Source organism: Serinus canaria, chromosome 1 (assembly GCF_022539315.1).
Source record: "Serinus canaria isolate serCan28SL12 chromosome 1, serCan2020, whole genome shotgun sequence".
Lineage (NCBI taxonomy): Eukaryota > Metazoa > Chordata > Aves > Passeriformes > Fringillidae > Serinus > Serinus canaria.
In genome coordinates this window covers 67,578,380-67,599,040 of record NC_066313.1, presented here as the reverse complement: position 1 = coordinate 67,599,040, position 20,661 = coordinate 67,578,380, and the positions used below count along the sequence as shown (strand labels likewise).

Sequence of the window (20,661 nt, the reverse complement as noted above, 5' to 3'; positions counted from 1 at the left end):
AGGATTGGCTAATAGAGAAAGAAGTGTTGTAATTGCTAAATCACCCAAACTGCTTTGCCAAACTTTGACATGCTTGATTTCCTGTGCTTAAATAATTTTTAGGCTTAAAAAAAAAAAAAGGGCGGGGGGGGAGGGGGGTGGAAGGGAGGGGAAGTGCAGAAAAATAACCAGCTGTTCCTTGTATAGTGCAGGAAACATGTATGATTTATTGCCTTAAGGTTATTTTTGAAGGGGCTGCCTGTGGCAGCCGGAGTGCCGGAGAAGTCACTGAGGCCTGTCCACTTGAAGGGCTCAAACTGTTTCCTGAGCAGCCCTTCTTCACTCGTCACCTCCGACAGCTCCCATTGACAACGTGTGACTGGGGCCCCGGAGTGTTTTAAAGCCGCGGGGGGCCGGGCCGGACAATGGGGCTGTCAATTACCTTTTCCCCCGTTGTGAAAGGGGCCGGCGAACAATGTGCGGGCGGCGGGGGGCTGTGCCGCCTCTCCGAGCCCGCCGCCCCCGCCGGGACAGGGTGCCGGAGGTGCCACTCGGCCAGCCCCGAGCCGCCGCCGCCGCCGCCCCCGGCGCTGGAGAGCAGCGGCCGCCCCACACCCCCGTCCCCATCCCCGTCCCCATCCCCGCTCCTCATCCCCGTCCCCATCCCCGCTCCTCATCCCCGTCCCCATCCCCGCTCCTCATCCCCGTCCCCATCCCCACTCCTCATCCCCGTCCCCATCCCCGTCCCCGCTCCCCATCCCGCGCCCGCGGCGGAACGCCCAGGCTGCGCTGTGCGCTACCTAGATTGTGCCTTTAAAAACTTCCTGTGTGCCTTGATGGCTTGCTGAGAGGACTGTCCATCATACAGGCGCTTTGTCTGGCAGTCACTGCCATTTGAATTTGACTGACTGAGGAAGCCCGAGTTATTTGTAAAGAACAACAAGGCTTTTCATTCATAATTTCAGTGGGGGGACAGGGTGCTAATGACTGAGCTTGAATAACCAGGGAATGCGGTATTCAAGGCAGGAAGAAGCCCAACTGGCTGCCAAATGAGAGGAAGGGAGGGGAGGGAAGGGGGATGTAGGTGAAAGTGCTTATGTGAAAAGGCAAACAATGAAATCGGGATCACACGCATGTATACAAATACAAATCAGGTTCTCAAAAGGTGAGACAGGCAAAGACAGAAGCAGGAAGGAGAGCGGAGGAAATTCGCGTTTCTATTTCATTGACTTGCCTTCAGAACCAGCCTCTGCAATGCTAAATCCGAGAGAGTCTCTGCAAAAGGCTCTTCCCTCCTGCCTCCCTCTCACCACAGAGAAAATGCTTTCCCTCTCCTAGTCCTTTTTACTGCAGAAGGAATCCTTGGGTTTGAAGTTGGGCTGAACGAAGATTTTGCCTTTGCAGCTTAAGCTCCAGCTTCGACCAAACCTGAAAGTACAACTGCTGGCCCAGCATCTACCATCTGCACATTTAATTTTACATATTGAACATCTAATTCAGACATATATTTACATATATTCTCTAACTCTGCAAAGAATTTGTCCTCACAAAAGTCAAACTTTACCTGATGCAAAAGCTATTCAACTATATAAAGGTTGTTGCCTTTATTTCTATTGTCTACATTGGGATTTCGAATGAGGCGCTAACAGAAATTTCCTTAGCTGAAACGGATTTTATAGAGCCATAATTTGTGTCCCTGTGGAGAAAACAAATCTACGGAGCTAAGAAAGAAAATGAAAATTGAACAGCACATACTTTCAAAAACACAACTGCTTTGACACAACGTAAACCGTCAGGACTGGATATAATTTATGCCAATTTAAATTGGCGTTCTGAGTAAGCAACAATAAGAAAACTTAAAATATGTTAAACGGTTTAAACACTTAACCTCAAGAATGAAGGAAGTTTTCCAGTGGGCTTATTTTGCAAGCTTATTCTGTCAGATGCAGTGGATTTATTGTCTATGTTTGTAATGCAATTTCCAATGCTTCCTTTAGCTTTCATTAATTAGAACACCATCCTAGGAGCTGCACTGGACAGCTGGATTCCCTCCCTGGCCTAGAGGACATAAGACTTTCACTCAGGCTCCAGAAGGAGTCAGGGGCTTATTTAGGAGGAACAGCTCCAAGATTCAGCTTCTCTGTTAATTTCTGCCTTTGTATCTATGGGACTTATGAAAGTAATAGACTTGCTTAAAATACAAGAAACAATGATTACAAAACCACAAATGAGATAGGAGTAACTACACCATATGCAGAGATGGGAGTTTAGAGGAACTCTTTAATCAAGGGGTGGGAGTGGATGCTCCTGCAGAGATAACCTTGTTTAGATAACCAAACATTTTGTCCTCTTCCCTCTCAAAGTAAGATAATTGACTAACAGTTCATAATTTTTTAAAGTTATCAGACCCAGATTCTGAAATTTTGCTTGGGCAGAAAGACTGGACGTTATGAAGGAAAAGAGCACCTTGGGCCTTCATGGGAAGCAGCATGCACACAGCACAGAGGCTGAACTGGGACTTGAAAGTGCTAGTCCATGCTTTTGAGATAAGTTAACTCTTTCTTTCTTTCTTCCTTGTTTTTTCTCACCTCTGAAATGGACAGTGCATCTCCTGAAAACTAAACTAGTTTGAGATCTGTGGAGAAAACTGTGATAGAATATCTAGCAGTTTAATTATTGTCATTGATATTGCTATTATAATCAGGAGGGGAAAAGACAGTACAGATCTGAGAGCAGGATCAGGGTATTTCACAATTTTTAATTTTTTTTTCATTGATGTAACAATATAAACACTATTTTATTTTGATTGTGTTCTGATTTTCAGACAAGTGATAGGGAAACTTTTTTTTTTCCTTTTTGTGCCAAATTCATTAGTCTCCAGGAAATTATTCTATCCTGTATACAACACCTCTGCTTTCAGGATGTGCTTGTATGCTTTTATGCTTGTATTCAGATGAACACAAGTCTTTCACAACTGAGGAAAATAAAAATAATCTCAGTAAACAGAATAAACATTATACTTTTTTTAAAAACATTTGCTCAATCTGCTTCCTTTTGTTTCCAGCAAAATCTGTAAGTCTGACTTGTGCACATGTCTTGACTGACATTCAAGATTTATGTCACCAATTGCTAATCTCTAGGAATATTTTTTGAACTCCAGCCTCCAATGCAGAAAACTACCTTATGTTCTGGGAGCAGAGTGGCCATCACAGCATGGAGGTCCATCCAGGCTACCTTGCACTTCAGAGAAGAGCAGGCTTTTCCAACTCCACTGCTCACAGTACCCAAGATATTCATTTACCTTTCTGCTACTTACTGCAGTTTAGAGCTTGTTCAGGTATCTCTACATCAGTGGTTTTCTAACTGTGATCTGTGAATTCCTATGGACCACTTCTAAATGGGAGGTCTCATGATTTACAATTTTCTAAAAAAGTCTGTACTTCCCTTATGGTTTTTTGGTTTTTTTTTCTCTTCTAAAGCACAGAAAAAGTCTACGGACCAAAGAAACTTGAAAACTACTGTTGCAAACCACAGCAGAGATGTGATAAGTCTCTTCATAAAACCTCCTTTCAAACTTCCCATAACTTCTAACATTGACCTCTTCCATTCCTTCTGAGTCACTTTAATCCCAGGTCAACATATAAATGTCTGCATCCTGCTATAAAATATTTTGGGAATTCCCAAACTAGTGCTTATTAACATTTTAACAGACAATCAGTTGATTTTGCATAAAATTCTAGTAGAGTCAAGCCCAGTGTTATCTATCCTCTAACTGAATGAATCTAGAAAGTGCAGTGTTTCAAACACTAACAGACAAGGCCTGTCTGTGCTGTCACTCTCATGATTATTTCTACCAAAGAAATGAAAAATATTAGGAGGAATACCATACCAGAAACAAATACACCATATATACCATAAAAAGCCTGCTATAATACCAGCTTAGCAAATAAGCTTCACATAGTCCCAATCCATGCAAAATTGTCCAACTTATGAAAATTTGGTCTCAAGGTATTTGAGAAGAGAAATTATAAAATGCATTGTATAAGCTAGAAAGGTTTATAAAGTTCAATCAAAAAAAAAAAAACCAAAACCAATGCTGATTTTTATCAAGGACACAAGTATAACCAAATAACATTGAATGACACATCAAAGAGTTTACTAGCTTTATTAGAACAATTTACAAGCAAAAGCTCCACGTTATATTACCAGTACTAAATGTATGTATCCTTCAGTGTAATTTCAGAAGGTACAGGAAAGGGATTTGTTTATTCTTTAAGTTTACATAAGTATATTTGGTATTCAACAAGAAAATATTCTTCTGGCAACTGTCCCTCTATATACCGGGGCAATCACCAGATGGGATAAAGCAACACAGGATCTGGCCTATATCACCTTTAAGAAAGGTGTCTATCATGAGCTAGATCTGAAAATACTAGTTTAATCAGAGAAGATCTGGGCATCACCAAAAGCAGGAGACTAAATCTCTGAGCAGCTGTGGAGCTTGTGCATTCCCAACCAGAGTGGCAGGTATCAGTTCTTTCACATGTAACACTGCTGATCCTTGTCCCACCAGACTGTGTTCCTAGAACTCAATGTTCATTTTCCCCCTTTTCTCAGGGAAGAGAATTCCAGGATTTCCTTCAGGTAAACTACAACAAAAATTGCCAAAGAAAAACTAACAGTAGTGAGTCATGGACCTAATTTTCTTTATAAGTACATCCACCCGTTTACAGTGCAGTGTGTTTAACTTCTCTGTTTCTCTCTACAACTTATCTAAATGGCCTTATCTGCCCTGAGAACCTCAATGAAATATCAGTAGGCAAAAAAAGCTTTACACTTTTAGAAAGCTCTGTATTTCCTTTATGTACTTTAGCTGATTCAGAGTCACAAACACGGAAGATAATCAATTAAAGGTTTAAGTTTTGATGGAACTTCTGGGCATTAGAAGCAATGTGCAGCCAAACTTAGTCCTTTTAGGATGTGAAGAATCAATATTCCTATATCATTGCATTTACTCATGAGATAATGCATGAAATGTTCTCAAAGTCAGCAAAGTAGTGCACTTTCATTCCCTTGCAGGAAGAATTCCTTATGAATGAGCTGTCCTCCCTTTTCAAAGAAGGAGAAACCACTTGTTTTGCAGTCCTGGTCTGAAAATCGAATCAAGCAAAACCTTATGGGACAATTTCAGGATGAAGCAGAAAGGTTTCAGCTATTTCATATGGGTGTCTGTCATGTCATACATTTTTCAAATGTATATATCCCATTTTTCACCTGAAGCCACTGGAATTGCTATTATTCAAATATTTCATGAACATACAACACCCACACACATACAAATATAAGTGTATGTTGGTGTGTACACAAATATAAATATATATACAACAGTTACACTTCTCTGCTGAGAATAAACTCAAGAACCTAATCTCAAAAATCAGGCCTACTTGGGTTAAAAGAAAAAAAATACCAAAAAACAAAATACCCAGAAAACAAAAAACACAACAAAAATCATGCAGTGGTTAGAGCAAACCACTAGGGGAAACATAATCACATGCATTAGGCACTCTCCACGGCAAGAAATGTGAGTGATTCATGAAATCCTCCAAAAGCTGGTTCCAAGGTACCATCAGATAAAAACTCTGAGAAATCAGCACTGAAGCTCCAAATGAACTCATACAAGCAAACACACAAAAAAGAGCACACTTAATTTTTTGCAGATTTGTGCATTATTTATTGTTTGCCTTTGTGCCAGCTAGCACACAAATCTGTGCAAGTTTAAGGCTTCTCTTTCAAACTCATCAGTACCAGGATGCTGAATTCTTGGGGTTTTTTCTTGCTTTATTTTTGGCGCTTTTTTTGTGTGTGTTTTTTTGAGCTATAACACATTGAAGCTTCACCACTTTTCACGCATGACTGGCTCTGCAAATAAAAATAGCTTCACTGTTTTTACATCTGTCTTTGAGACTACTCTCTGTATTAACTGTATACACCTGTACTTGAGAACTGGTGTGGGAACTGATGATTGCACTACTGATCAGAGGATTTAAAAATGGTGTAGTGAACTTTCCAGCTTGAAACACTATTTATGTACTCAATATAAACGATGATAAATAATTTAACAGACCTTTCCCATGTGCATTTCTTTTTTCACAAAAAGTTCTTAACCTATTTTTGACTTTGTTATGTTGGAGAAAGTGATTTTTGTCTTTCTACAGTGAGGGGAATATTGTGTTTTCTGTTTCCCGGATATTTTAACCCATACTTGTATCTCACAGCGGAACACCGTGGATTAGCTTGTTGACATAGAGCGCGCAGCCTACACACAGGGCACATCTCCGAGGATGCTCATGTCGCTGCCAGGCGCATCCTCATGGAGACGCCAGGCCGCTGGGTGTCCCCTCCCGCGGGGAAGCTCAGGGCAGGCCCGCGGCTCCCTCCGGCGCTGCCCGGCGCCGGGGCTGGTGCCCCCGCGGAGCCGCCCTGACCCGCTGCCCCCCGCCCCGGCGCCGCGCTCCCTCTGGCGGGGAGAGCGGCCGCGCCGCCGCCACTCCCCGGAGCCCCGAGGGTAACCCAGCCACACCGGGCTGCGGCTCCTGCCCAGGGGCAGCCCCCGCCCCGGCGGGAGAGCGCTCCGTCTGACGGCCAGGAGTCGAACAGGGTTGGGAGGGAACGCACGGCCGGGCTGCAGCAGTTCTGTGCGGGCTAGGGAGCAATGGAAGCCGCTTGAAAGGAAAGAAGCGAGCCCCGTTTAACTCCGGCTGACCTTACTGTCACCCAAGTAGGGAAAATAGTTTGCAGGTTCAGAACATTACTGTGGAAGAACGGATACTTGAGCGTAAAACCACGAAAACCCGAAGGCCGTCCATGTGAGACACAGCCCTCATTATTTACACGTTTTTAAGGGGAATGGCCACCCCCTCCACGGAGCGGTGACCAGCAGGTGTAGGAGAGGAAGTGCCTGCGAAATCGCCTCGAGTAGTGGAGGGCTGGTTGGGGCTTTGCACCGAGGGCTGTCCATGCGAATAGCGCAGCTATTACTTCCTTACACACGGTGTGTATTTTAAGCAGTGCCACACGTGACACGGGAACATTCGTGCTCGGTGCGTGCCTGCCTGGGGACAGGGGTACGCGTACAGATACGTGCCGGCGCAAGATGCCCGCGTCCAAGGCACAGTGCTTCCAGCTCGTACCAAAGGGACCGAGCTGTGGCCGTGTCAGGAAACGCCCAGAAGACAAACAGTCACGTTTGCGAGCTGCTCGTAGACCGTGTTCCCCGCACGAATGGCAGCTGACTAAAATAAAGTTGGGGGGCGAGCTTTGCACGGGTTTTTTAACTTATTTGAAAAAAACCCCACACACATCCAGGACCCCAGCACAGGCGAGGGGACCCCGCTGGTGCCAGGGACGCGGCGCACCCCGCGGGCAGGCGCCCGAGGCGCGGGGACCTGCCGCCCGCTCCGCCCAGCTCCGCGCCCCGCTCCGCGCTCCCGCCCGGGCACGGGGGCGCCCTCCGCGCCGGCTAATCGCATTAATCCGCGGGACAATGCCCCAAGTAATCACCCTTCCTGCTCCCTGCGCGGCCGGCGACCGGCGGCTGGAAAGGGCGAAGCGGGGGAGGGGAGGGGTAGAAAGTGTAAACTTTTATTCCACTCGGTTAAGAAAAACGGGTGGGAGGCAACAAGGAGCACTCGGACACGGGTGTTCCGAACGCCCGCAGCGGAGGGGAGAGCGCGCCTTCCTCCCCGCGAGAAACGAGTTCCCCTGGGTTTCCCTGCAAACCTATCGCCGCCTGCCTCTGAGTAAATACACGAGCACAAAAGCAAGCCCGAGCGGCGTGAGACCGCGCACGGAGCAGCCTCCCGTGAGCACAGGCTGCGGCCAGGCCCCGGCAGCGCGGCTGCCGCTCGCCCCGCGCAGCGCGGGGAGCGCCGCGGACGGGCCGGGGCCGGAGCCGGGGCCGGGGCCGGGGCCGGGGCCGGGGCCGGGGCCGGGGCCGGGGCCGGGGCCGGGGCCGGGACAGCCGGGCTGGCTCGGCGGCGGCAGCGCTGCCCTTTTGAATGCCTCCCGCAGCTCTGAGTGCTGGCAGGGCGCTGGGAGCGCCAGTGAATGTAGCCCCGCAGAGCCAATGAGCTGGGACCGGATGCGATATATCCTCTGGGACAACAACTGCTCTGTTCCTCCTCAGATCCACATGACGCCATTTACTGCTGCTTTTGCAGAGAGATCACCCTACCTCCTCCGGAAAGAAAAAGAGAGAGAGGGAGAGAGCGAGCGAGCAGAAAAACGCCGAGCCCCTACAGCTCAGATCTCAAATCTTCCTCCTCCTCCTCCTCCACCTCCTCCAAACACACAACAACAACCACCACCACAAATCCGCTGCGCTCCCAAAACACCCCCCCGATTGCAAACCACAGATCTGCCTGCAACACACACGCTCGCAGAGGGAGCGAGAAAGCTAAGAGGGAGAGAGGAGAGAGGAGCCTGCAGCAAGCAGCTTCTCAGCAGAACGGCTACATTGCACAAGCTGCTTTTTTGGAGGAGCTCAGTGGAAGAAAGCTCTGGGATTTTATTTTAGATCCACTTTGTTTTGTTTTCTTTGGCTTTTCCCTTTCCTCTTGATCAATTTGCAACAGCAACAAAAAAAAAAAGTGACTTGGTATTGGCGATTCGGCCTCCTGTTCATTGAGGAAAAAAAAAAAAAGAAAGAGTGTGTGTGTAAGACTGAGTGATTTTTAGCAGCAAAGAAAACCCACCCCGATCCGGAGAGGTGTTTTGATTATTATTGTAGTGTACACACGCACACACACGAATTTATAATCGATCTGGGGAGAGGCACCTAACTTTGCTCGGGACTTTTTTTTCCTTTTTACATGGTGATCATTCTTACTCTAATTTGCAAGTTGGACTAAAGCAGAGTTCGGAAAAGAATTTTTTTTTGCTTTAGGGCTGGATTTATTTGCAAACCGCAGGAAGAAGAAAATACAAGAGAGAGAGGGGTTTGGTGCAGCGCCGCGATCACGGTGAGAGCCTTTTCCTTCTTTGCAAAACAAGCTTTTCAGTAACCTCCTCCCCCCCCCCCCCTTTGGTTGCTCCAAGAAAACTCGTGGAAATGTTTGAGGCCGATCCTTTTTCCATTCGTACAGGTTCTCCCTCTCCCCCTTCCCTTCTCTTTCCTTTCTCAGAGAGGAGCTGGAGGTGGGATTTCGGAGCGGTTTCTCTCCGGGGAGGGGTGGGGGGAGCTCCGCGGGGTTTGCGGGCTGCGCCGCGTTCGTGCCCCGCCGGGGTGCCCCGGGGGTGCGGAAGGCTGCGCGGGGGGCGGAGGGCTGCCCGGGCGCCCCGGAATGCCTGCGGGGGCTGCGAGCGGGCCGGGGGGTGCGCTTGAAGGAGCCACAACTCCGGCGTGTTCTCCGTGCTGCTGCTGCGGGGGGCCGGGCACGGGAGGTCCTGCGCGCTTCTGCCTCGCTGGGCACGCGTGGGTTTCCGACAAGCCCCGGGGGAGGTGAAGGGAGGGCGCAGCGGGGCTGGCGAGCGTTGGGGCTGTTGGTGCCCCACTCTTGGGGGAGAAGGAGCGACCCGCCTTGCAGTGCGTGATTTACGCCTGTCTCTAGTGGCGTCAGGAGATCCGTGCGATTCGGAAGTGAGTGCACGTCTGATACAAATATATAAGTGTGTGTGCGTGCGTGTGTGTAAGCTTAGATACTTCTCCTGTGATGAACTAATTCGATCTGTAAGACCAGGAAAGTCCTTCCCTAGGTTCTTCTATGCAGAGGGCATGTGTGGAGGGGAAGGAAGAGCCATAATTTTTTACTTTTTTGGGGTTTTTAATTTTTATTTTTTTTTTAATTCGTGACAGCCCCCTTCCCCCATTAAAAAAAAAAAAAAGGAAAAAAAGAAAAAAAAAAAAGCTGCTGGTGTTTTCAGCAAGCTGTTTGTGTGTCACTTTGCCCCACCCCGATGGTAAAGTCCCTTTAGCCCTAATCCATAGTCTGATCACACACTCGGCCCTTAATGGGGGTTTCAAAGCACTTTGAAAGAAAAGGAGGTGGTTGGTGTGTGTGCGGTGGGAATGGGGGTGGGGGTGCCTTGCACAGGCTCCGGCCACAAAACAGAAATTCACGGGCAGAGGACTTCTCTCCTTTAGGCTTCGCCCTTCCCCGGCCAGCTGTACACGGGATTTTTCCACAGCACGCGAGAAACCCCTCGCCTTTTGAATCTCCCCAAATGTGTCGAACGCGAAACCCGTCCCCCTCGCCCACCCTTTTGCCAAGCCCAGCTTGAAAGAAAAGAAAAGTTAGCAATCCTGGCACTTGAGCTCGGTGAGAGTGGACTTTGCCTCTTAGAAGTGGGGAATCGTGTTATCACACACATGCACACACAAAAAGGCAAATCTGCTTCTCTTGCTCTTGGCGGATGCAAAGGGGAGAAGTACTAGGTCAGAGGAGGGAGAGGTGTGCCCTCCCGACAGGATTTTTCAGGGGAATGTAGGTTTGCAAAGAAATATGCTGGTTCTTTGCATCCTGTCCTGTTAGCGGATCTATGACGGGGAGAAAAAACGGGGAGCACCCGGCTCGGCCTGATGCCCCACTGGAAATGCCTCCTGGGTCCCTCCGGGCTGGGGCGGAGCGGGGCGGGCTGAAGGTCAGGGCAATTTGCAGAATATGCGTAAAATAAGAGGAGCTTTTCCAGCGGCTGGCTTTGTGAAGTTGAATGGGTGTTTAGGGCAAGGCGAGAGGGGGTAATCTGCCTTTTGCCCAGCTGTCCCGGAGGTGTTGTCTGAACCGTCTGCAGGGCGCCTGGCACTTCCCGGGAGGGGAGGCTCCTTTAGCATCTCCTGGGGGAGGGCAGGGGGGAAGAGTTAAAAGGAAGCATGGGTTTGACTTTCTGATAAGGCGGCTGAAGCAGCCCCCTCCCACCTTCCAGCCCAGAGGATGTCTCCTGGTTATCTCCAGGTTGTCTGCACTCTCCGGCGGGCGAGGGGCTGTCGCCTCCCACCTGCTGCGCGCCCCCCGCCCGAGACGGAGCTGGAGGCGGGGAGGGAAGCGGAGACCGGAGGCTGCTTTTCCAGCTCCCACCTTGGCGTCGGAGGGGGGCTCCGCCACCGATTCCGGGGTCGTCTGAATCGCCTTCAGGTCAGGGTCAGCTTTGCTTTTGCAGTGGGTTGTCATTTCTGGAGAGGCAGGGGCTGATCCGGCGTACCCTCTAGGCTGGCTGGGGCTGGTGGAAACCTGGACGCGGAGGAGACATAGGGCTGCCAATTCCTCTCAAGAATGGGGAAAGCATTTTATTTTCTATTCTTTCCTATCTCCAGATAGTTTCAGAGGAGGTGACCCTCTACTTAGGCTGTTGCTTGAAACTTTGGTATGGCGGAGGTTTTCATTTGAAAAAAAAAAAAAAAGAAAAAAGTATAAGCAATGCTTCAAGACAAGTTTGCAAGACTTTTTGGGGGGGTTGTGGGCAGGGGGGGAAAGGAGCACCGTAACATACATCCTGTGTCCAAAACCAGGATTTAGCAATATTTAAAAGAAGTGGTCACTCTTGAAAGTCAGAGATTTGTCTATATGTATTTTTTTTTTTTTTTAAGAAAAAACACTTGAAGGAGGGGAAGCCAGGAGTTAAAAGGTTAAATGTTTTGCATTGATGTTAGAATAAAGACTGTGTCTTGAGATACTCTTTGTTAAACTGTTTGGCTATATTTTGCTATTCTGCAGTACAGTATTATTGTTGGTAACTGATGTGTACAGAGTAACACTATGGTGCTCTTTCTAGGTATAATTGAAGACATTGTGTGGTCCTTGTAAGAAGTTTGGTTCCTACTTGGGTTTTAATTGTAGAATATTGTTCTGGATTTTTGTATAGGTAATTGGATTTTGGAGCCACTTTAAGATATGATAAAGGCAGAGCAAATATTAACTAGTTTAGAGGGCAGTACTTGAAACTTGCGCATATTTGAGTGTGGAAGTTATTTACAAGTTCTCATCTTCTGTTTCTTTTACTGGCTTTTCATTTAAATTCTAAAGTCTGCATTTCTACTTTGTAGTTAACGATCCTTTCAAGTAATATTCACAATCAAGTAGACGTCTCTGATGCTGGCATTATTTGATTATGTTATGCATGCCTCTATCCCACAAGCCACTTTTGATAATATTTACAATTTGAAATGTAGTCTATGGAATTTTTTACATAAAAAAAGAACAACAACCAAACAACTGTGGTAACATTGCTTTTGTAGTTTTGAGCCTTAAAATAACAATCACAGTGGTGTGCACCAGTATGACACACACTAAAATACTGGAGAGAGATATTTTTACTTGTGCTGTTGAAGTTTTTGGTAGCACTAACTCATTTAATGTCTAACCTCAAACATTTTATTGCTATTTAGTGTTTTTCTTGGGACCATTGGTATTAAACTAAAATTTCCTATTTACATCATGTAAAGTTTAATGTGTAAAGAGACTAGCCTACCAAAATATTATCCAGTTTTAAACAAAATTGGAGAATTATATGTCTGTCATCAGCAGGTCACATTACACTTGCTAAATACTTGCAGGATAGTTTGTTTTTTTTTTTTTTTTTAGTATAAGGTTTTCAGTAGCCTGATGTGAAAAGAAGTGTCACTTCAAGTGGCCGAAATGTAATCACTTTAAAGGCCATGGTCTAACCAGAAGCTGGCCTGAGAAGCCTCAGTCAGCAGGAGTAATACCTAGATTTTCCAGAGCCACAAGTTAAGTTGCATTGTCCTAGGAAAGGTTCTAGGGATTCTTAAAGGTCCTTAAACTCTCCGCAGCAGTAGGCAGAACAGGCCAAGGGAATTTGGTCACTCAGCTGACCAGTGCCAGTGCTTGTCCCAGACATGACTCCTTTTTTTAATGGCTGATGCATTACCTGATTGTCTGCGGTGCTGTGGGGTCCTGCAGGCTTGAAAAGCTGCTGGAGAGAGCACGAGACCTGTTTCAATAGTGAATCCTCTCTTTTTTGCTCCAGGATTTCAGATGTGTTCTAAGCCTGGCGGGGTGAGCAAGCTTCTGGGCACTGATGGAGACTCAGCACGGCAGTGGGTCGCAGCCCTTGCTACAGGCTCGGCGTGACAGTGGGAGACCGCATGGGGAGCCTGACCTGCGGGATGTCCTGATGCAGCAGGTCCACGTCTTGTCCTTGGACCAGATCAGAGCCATCCGGAACACTAATGAATACACAGAGGGCCCTACGGTGGCTCCACGGCCGGGGGTCAAGTCTTCTCCTCGGGTAACAACCCAACCCAAAAATGAAAGGCCCCATGGCTTGTCTGAGCATCGTCATTTTAGCCGGATCCAGCACACGCAAACGCACGCATCTCCTCGAGCGCCTCTGTCCCGGTCCATCAGCACAGTCAGCACAGGCTCACGGAGCAGTACGAGGACAAGTACGAGCAGTAATTCGTCAGAACAAAGACTTCTGGGATCATCTTCGGGGCCAGTTGCTGATGGGATAGTCCGAATGCAGCCCAAGTCTGAGCTCAAGCCGAGTGAGCTGAAGCCACTGAGCAAAGAAGACTTGGGAGCACACAGCTACAGGTGTGAGGACTGTGGAAAGTGTAAGTGTAAGGAGTGCACTTATCCAAGGACCCTCCCCTCGTGTTGGATCTGTGACAAGCAGTGTCTTTGCTCAGCCCAGAACGTGGTTGATTACGGGACTTGTGTTTGCTGTGTGAAGGGCCTCTTCTATCACTGCTCAAATGATGACGAGGACAACTGTGCTGACAACCCCTGCTCCTGCAGTCAGTCACATTGCTGCACTAGGTGGTCCGCCATGGGTGTAGTGTCCCTCTTTCTGCCTTGCTTGTGGTGTTACCTACCAGCCAAGGGTTGCCTTAAGTTGTGCCAGGGCTGTTACGACCGGGTAAATCGGCCTGGGTGCCGCTGCAAACACTCCAACACCGTTTGCTGCAAAGTTCCCAGCGTACCCCCCAGGAACTTTGAAAAGCCAACATAGCATCACTAGCCAGAAATACTAAAGTAACAAGGATTATTATTTTAATGTACATATGCAACCAACTAAGCAGCTATGGTCTTGGCACTGTAGTAGAAGGGTTGGGGATGGACTTTGCTGTTTGCAGTGAAATGCTTTTCTGTGTGTGTGCCATCTTAACTGATACGCTTGTTAGAATCCAGCTAGTGGCATACAGGGGGAAAAAAAGGGATGCAGTACATTGTGACCCACATATTGCATAAGCTAAAGCAACACAGACACTCCTAGGCAACTCTATTGTTTGTGAATAGTACTTGCAAAATTTGTAAATTAGCAAATGACTCCTTTTTTTTCATTGTTTTCTGCCAGAGATAATGTGCTATATTTTTGTATATACAATAATATTTTCAACTGTGAAAAGTAAGTGCTGTCATAAGACATGGCACAGTCACAAAATATTATACTAATATGTTGTACATTCGGAAGAATGTGAATCAATCAGTATGTTTTTAGATTGTATTTTGTCTTACGGAAACCTTCTATTACAAGACTTTGATTTCCCTTTGGACTTCATGTATATTGTACAGTTACAGTAAAATTCAGCCTTTATTTTCTAATTTTTTCAACATATTGTTTAGTGTAAAGAATATTTATTTGAAGTTTTATTATTTTATAAAAAGAAATATTTATTTTAAGAGGCATCTTACAAATGTCACCCCTTTTTATGAGGACGTCATAGTTGCTGCAAATAAGGGGTGAATGATGCATATGTTCACTATAAAATAGAAAATATATTAACGTTTGAAATTAAACTGGGCTACTTGTCATTTTTTCCCATTTATTGTTCTGAGTTGGGAGAATTGATACTTTTAATTCCAAACTTCACAGTGCTATAGTCACAATGAGCCTGATGTGAAACCAAAAAGAGATTTTTGAGTGTATTCTTTTGTTCTTGTTTACTTATTCACCTGATAACAGTGCAGGATTTTTGCTCCCTTCCTTTCCACAAATGTCCAATATACTATTCCTACAAGAGAAAAGGAAAATGAACACAGGAAAATGCATTAATTCATTCCAGACTAGGACTAATAGGCACTGAAAGCTTGACCTATTCTATAAGTGATGAGCTTTTGTGCTTCAAATAGGAAGTAAGTAATCATTCACAAAAAATGTTAGGTTTGCATGGCTTTACTCAGTGAGAGAGAGAGGAGGAAAAAAATGTAATTAATACCGTCAATGCAAAAAGCTTGCAGGATTATTTGTTAAAGTTCGAACAGTATGCCACAGGGAATGATAGATCTGAATGCAGTCCAGCCTTATGTCAAACATTTGCCTCACTTGTAAGAAGAAAGTTGCTTGATTTGTCATTTGTGGCAGTTACCTTCCACTGAGGTCAAAATCCTTTCCCTGCCAAGTTTCCCACCGGAAGCCTAGAGAATCATTTACCTTTCTTTATTAACAAACTATCATTTCCTGTTCTGAGCATGTCTCTCCAAGTTTAGAGGTCTTAATGTTCGATTTTATTTATACATTTCTTAAGCTGGCATTTAAGAATAGTTGTTAGTATTTTTAAGCTGATGCTTAAAAAAAGTCTCCCAGCCTTTTCTGAAGCCCCTCCAAGACAAACAAGTTATTACTAATAAATTAAGAACTCACTAAAAGTTGAAAACCAGACCATTGAGTAAATGTTCTGTCTTTTTGCCCCTTAATTTTCATCTCAGGCCTGGTGTTTAGATGATTTTACATAGGTCTGTAGTTCTCAGAAATCTTACACTGTGTGTTTGTGCATATTGGTTATCAATCATCAAGTGAAATTAAAAAGTGCTTGTTCTCTTTCTCTTTTTTTTTTCCTTACCTCTCTGGTGAAAAATGTAAGCTGGTTTACTTTCTGCACCAGCTGGCTGGATACTTTGGTATACAAAGACGAACAGTATATATTTAGCTTTCTGAGTGGAATTTGCCAGAAAGAGAGTAGCTTATGTTACATGAGTAGTTTGTTCATATTTAAAGCACATCAGTATACTGTAACTGAGTAGGGGACTGTATATGTGAGATTGTGCTTGGCTCCTGTTAAACAGAGATTTTTATTATTTAATTATGGGGTTTTTTAGCAGTTTTGTTCTTGAAGGGGTTAATAACCTTCATGTGTTTCCATTCAGTGAATGTAGTTCTTGAAATAGGTTGGGTGCTTATGCTTAAACTGTCCTGGGCTCCCCTTGCTGATGAAAGCAATCATTAGGGGAATCTTTAGGCTCTATCTTGGAAACCCCAAGTCCCACCAATTTCAGTAGACAGAAAATACAGTGTTTTCACTGGATTGATGAACTTGACAAAACTGAAGGCAAGCCCAGTCTTTTCAGTGGTTTATGTTTCAGTTGAAGGTAACTCTACAGAAAGCTGAAGGTGAAACTGGAAAACTGGGATGTCTGAGCAGCACAGCAAAGTGGGTGCAACTCAAAAGTCCTAGCTGAAGTCCAATACTAAAATTGTGGATGTGTTTTCTTTCTGCAGCATAGTAAGTTCTCTGTCTGCCTAGTTAGGTTCTAAGGGAAAAGGAAAACCATCTTCTTGTTGGCAGTGAAATTTGAAGCTGGTTTAAACACTGAGCAATGGTTGTGACCTTCCACTTGGTTCTTAATGAGAATAAAATAGTGGGTCCCATCCACCCCAGGTAAGCCCATTTCCAGAAATTGGGTAAGATGTATGACTCTTGGGAGCAGGGATGTAGGGAAGTGTGGCCTGTTGGGCTAACTATGGCACTGGGGTCTAGGCTTCAGTTAGTATGGATTGATGTTTTTCCCACTGGACTCTTAAAAGCTGGCTTGTGTATATTAGTTAACATCCTAATATTGCACTTAATTAGATAAGGTTTAGTATTCTAAATAAAACTAAAATCTTGCCTCAAGCAGATTAGATTGTTTTAATAAGAATTAAGAGGGCTTTTCAAGTGGATTGAGATAATGTTATTAAAGCATGCCTACTTTATCCTTTGAGATAGGAAAGTGGAGGTCCGAGCAAGGAAAATTTTCCATACACAGGTTTTGAGGATAACCATGAAAGTCATTCTTGATATACATCATATAGGACTTCAATTTTAGACTACTAGGAAGTAATGAGAGAGTGCAAAACCCTTATTATTGCTCCATTTGTTGTGTTGCTGCTTCAGAGTTTTGATCTGTTAACTTACAGATTCTGTAAGGTTTGTTTAAGGTGTAGAAATTTGCAGGATTGAACTGACAGTTGACCCTAGAGTAACAGTGGAAACAAACAGCATTTTTTCTAATTATTTTTCTGTATGATGTAAGCTACAAATAAACACATAAAGTTTAGAGACATTTAGAAATTCCTCTATTAATATCCTCAGGATCTTCTTTTCTTACTTAGCTCTTTATTGATTTGAAACTTGATTATAATTTCTTTTTGAGATAGAGATCATAGCAGTATAAAATAGGGAAAAAAAAGGAAAAGAGACTTGGATTCAAGTAGAGAATAAATAGTGCTTTGGATGGAATTAAAATCGGTCCCTAAAGGATTTGAGATCATATTCAGGTGAGTATTTACATTCAACAGATTTACCAAATCAGTCTTCAAAAACCAAAAATTCTCAAAGTGCAGAAGTGAAGTAGTTAAATTGTTGTGATGATTAACATAATAGATTTTTTACACTTTATTACTAAACTCTCAGCATTTAAATATACAATATTACCTGTTTTACCATTTTCACTTTTGGTAAAATGCAAAATAATTAATTTTTGTGATGAGTGAAATCTTAGGTCTTTTTCTCAGTGTCAGGAAGAGAGCAGAATGCATTTCTGTTCTACAGTGGAACATTTTTAGGAATTAACGGTTGGGAAAGATTGATTTGAACAGTCTGTCTTGTCTCAGATGTTCCTAGATGGGTGCAGGTACAGCAAGTTATAATGATTTCATCTGCTGAGACTAATTTCTCAATCAGTCACTGGAGCAGAGTGCCAGAAAGAAATTGGCAGAATGTGAGAGCACGCTCAATTGAGTAGTGTCTGTAAGAACAGTATTGAATAGATGTCTTGCTGAAAATGTCAGTATTTGTCTTGTTGGGTCATCTTAAATAAATCAGTTACATACTGGAATTGTAGGTAGACAGCACACCAGATGTGGGATTGCAGGTGACAAAGTGTACCAAATCCTTACCAATGAAAATACTTGGGTATTTCCTCTTCATGTAATACTTGGGTATATCCTCTTCATGTAATCTGATTTTAAACTAGAATCTTATAAATAAAAAATAATGTCTTATTGAAGTCAGGACGGTTTGACTCAGAAAACACGTGCATATAAAGTGCAGATATGTATAGTACTTTTCAATTCAAAAATATTTCATGTTTCAGTCTGTGGAAACTCCTATGTGTTATTTCTCTTCACATTTATTCTTTCTGGTCCCTATTCCCTTCCTTGACCTTTCCTAGTAATAATACATAATACATTTTTACCACTTATAGAACAAAAGGGGAAAGAGGAGGATTAAACATGTTATTCTCATTAGTATTCTGTACCTGAAACTTTAGAACAAGGTCAGAAAACTGATTACCTTGCTGCACGTAATTTTTCCTGCATTTTCAGTAAGATAAAAGGTTTTTTCCATTCATGTGACATTTGAATCCACTATTTCAGAAAAATCTTATTTTCATTGTTTTGTTATGAATTTTATTACTCAAGAATGCTTTGTTTTAACCCACTGGCACTGTGTTTCAGGTGAAAGAGGAAGAGGTGTTATTACCATAAAAGCGTGAACCGCTGCTGTTCCTCTGCTACAGAGATTTTCAGTGGAGAGCCAATGTACTTGCTTTTGGACATGAGCAGCAATGATTTTGTTTGAAACAGAGTAGGAGTTCAGTATTTTCAACCTTGGGATAAGGCAACAGAGGCTGTGCTACATATCTCAAGTTTCACTTTACATGTGGTGTAAGAAACTTTTTTTTCCTCTGACTTCAATGTGCATGCTGATTACAGAAGCTTAGGGCTAAAATGTTCAAATTGCTAGACTAAAATGGGTTGGTTCCCATTTCAGTAGAAGTTACCAATAATCAGAAGCTTTGACAATATAGTCTGCTATTATGTAGGATTATTTATGGATATTTTAATACTTAGGGGTTTAAGTTACATTTTAAAATGGTCTTGCCAAGGGAGATAATCTGTTTCTAAAAGGTAAGGAACTGTATAATCAGAGGAGCTCTGCTTTCCTGAAAGACTGCTGTATAATTACCAAACCACTCGGTGCGCCTGAGATAAGTTACAAGAGGTAGCACTTGGTGCCATTTAGGAATTGCAGGCACAAGTTTCATTTGGAGAGTCTGAGTTGGTACACAAGGGTGTATTAGGAAGAATCACCAACTTACAGACATAGAGAGCCCCTTGAGCAAAGGGAGTTTTTTACTTTTTCTTTTTTACTGTCACTTTATTTTGATCTAGAAGTGGTGTATATGAATGAGTCATAAATCATGTTGTTGTTCCTCTGTTCAATGATGAAAGAATGTGTTGATGTTCTCAAAGTGTACCTCAGAAAACCACACCAGGGTGGAAAATCTTTAAATGACCAAACTTACCACTGTCATCTTCAGAAATGAATGCAAACATCAGGGCTATAGCAAGCTGTGTTTCAAAATTAGTTGCACTGTAAGTAAATTGCACTAATTGGTTATGCTAAAACTGTTTCTATAATAGACACAGTTAATAAAACTGTTACTATAATAGACACAGTTCTGCTTTAGGTCTCAAAAGCAACTCAGACTTTTGTCAGCTTCCTCTGTGGTGTAGTTTCATTAATTACTGATTTACTTAAAGTGTTGTTTCTTGTAAGACACATATAAAAGTTGTTGTATCACAAACTGTCAAATGCATGAAGTGAAAAGTTTTTCTTCCCTCTCATTTCCCTTTCATAAAGCATTGCAAAGACGAGGAAACTGTGATATAGTTTTATTTGCTTTGGGTCATTTTATTTATGAATTTTGTTTAATTATTGAAGAGAGAGTGCTAAATTGATGGATTACTGTTTTGTGATTCCGTCCCCTCTCTCCCCACCCCCCTCACAGTCACTCCCCCAAAGTATATGTCAATATGAAATATGTAAGTAGAGCAGTTAAGGGACCAAGAATTCACTTTGTGAACTTAACCTAAGTGCAGCTGCATTAAATAGTAAGGTAAAGCAGGAGCATCCTTGCCTTCTTGCAGAAATCATTGAATGCATTTTACCTTTCACCAGTGGGTTTACTTTCTTCTACCTCTGCTGCTCTGCAGATAGAGATTATGCAGTTGTTTATCAGGTATGTGTTTTTGTGCCTCAGTGTCTTTTCTGTTTTGAAGAAACACTGTGTTCATTCTTTAAAACGAGTGCATGAGGATCCCATAATACCATTACTTACAAAAAAAAACCCAGAAACAAACTAGCCACATGTGAAGTTTATATTAATTGCCTACTGCCTACTACTCTCAATACTGTTCTTGGAGATGAAGGCTCTCCTCAGATCCCTTCATCCCAAATGGAAGAAAAAGTCTGTGTGAGTTATTCTGAAATAAGTGTGGTTGGACGGAGGCGTGGGTTATGGCATAAAAGGTGAACTTTCCATCAGGGCTGTGCATGACCTGCTCTCTCCTGCACGTACACAACTGCAGTACAAAGTCTGAAAGTGTGCAAGAGTGTCCCTGGCCACCTCTGTACTCTAAATCAGACAGTAGGTGGAAATGTTCCTGGACAATGGATTG

At 43.9% G+C, this 20,661-nt stretch overlaps 2 protein-coding genes across 5 annotated transcripts; both read left to right on the top strand.

Moving 5' to 3' along the window:
- The first annotated feature begins 404 nt into the window (after positions 1-404).
- On the top strand, positions 405-827 carry LOC127059788 (uncharacterized). The gene has a single exon (XM_050976538.1). It carries the CDS (start codon positions 405-407, stop codon positions 825-827), a length of 423 nt encoding a protein of 140 aa, XP_050832495.1.
- Positions 828-8,851: 8,024 nt separating this feature from the next.
- On the top strand, positions 8,852-18,051 carry SPRY2 (sprouty RTK signaling antagonist 2). Of its 4 annotated transcripts, XM_050978434.1 has the most exons (3): positions 9,409-9,616; positions 10,121-11,108; positions 12,961-18,051. In XM_050978434.1, exon 3 carries the CDS (start codon positions 13,012-13,014, stop codon positions 13,945-13,947), a length of 936 nt encoding a protein of 311 aa, XP_050834391.1. In that variant the 5' UTR covers positions 9,409-9,616; positions 10,121-11,108; positions 12,961-13,011; the 3' UTR covers positions 13,948-18,051. The 4 variants fall into 4 exon arrangements, with proteins under 4 accessions (XP_009083547.1, XP_018764320.1, XP_050834391.1 ...); XM_009085299.4 differs by lacking the exons at positions 9,409-9,616; positions 10,121-11,108 and adding an exon at positions 8,852-8,999; XM_018908775.3 differs by lacking the exon at positions 10,121-11,108 and having other exon boundaries at positions 9,408-9,616.
- The last annotated feature ends 2,610 nt before the right edge of the window (positions 18,052-20,661 follow it).

Bases quoted from the DNA above. Each gene is read 5' to 3' on its own strand.
- SPRY2 (XM_009085299.4), top strand. From the start codon at position 13,012: ATGGAGACTCAGCACGGCAGTGGGTCGCAGCCCTTGCTACAGGCTCGG.
- LOC127059788 (XM_050976538.1), top strand. From the start codon at position 405: ATGGGGCTGTCAATTACCTTTTCCCCCGTTGTGAAAGGGGCCGGCGAA.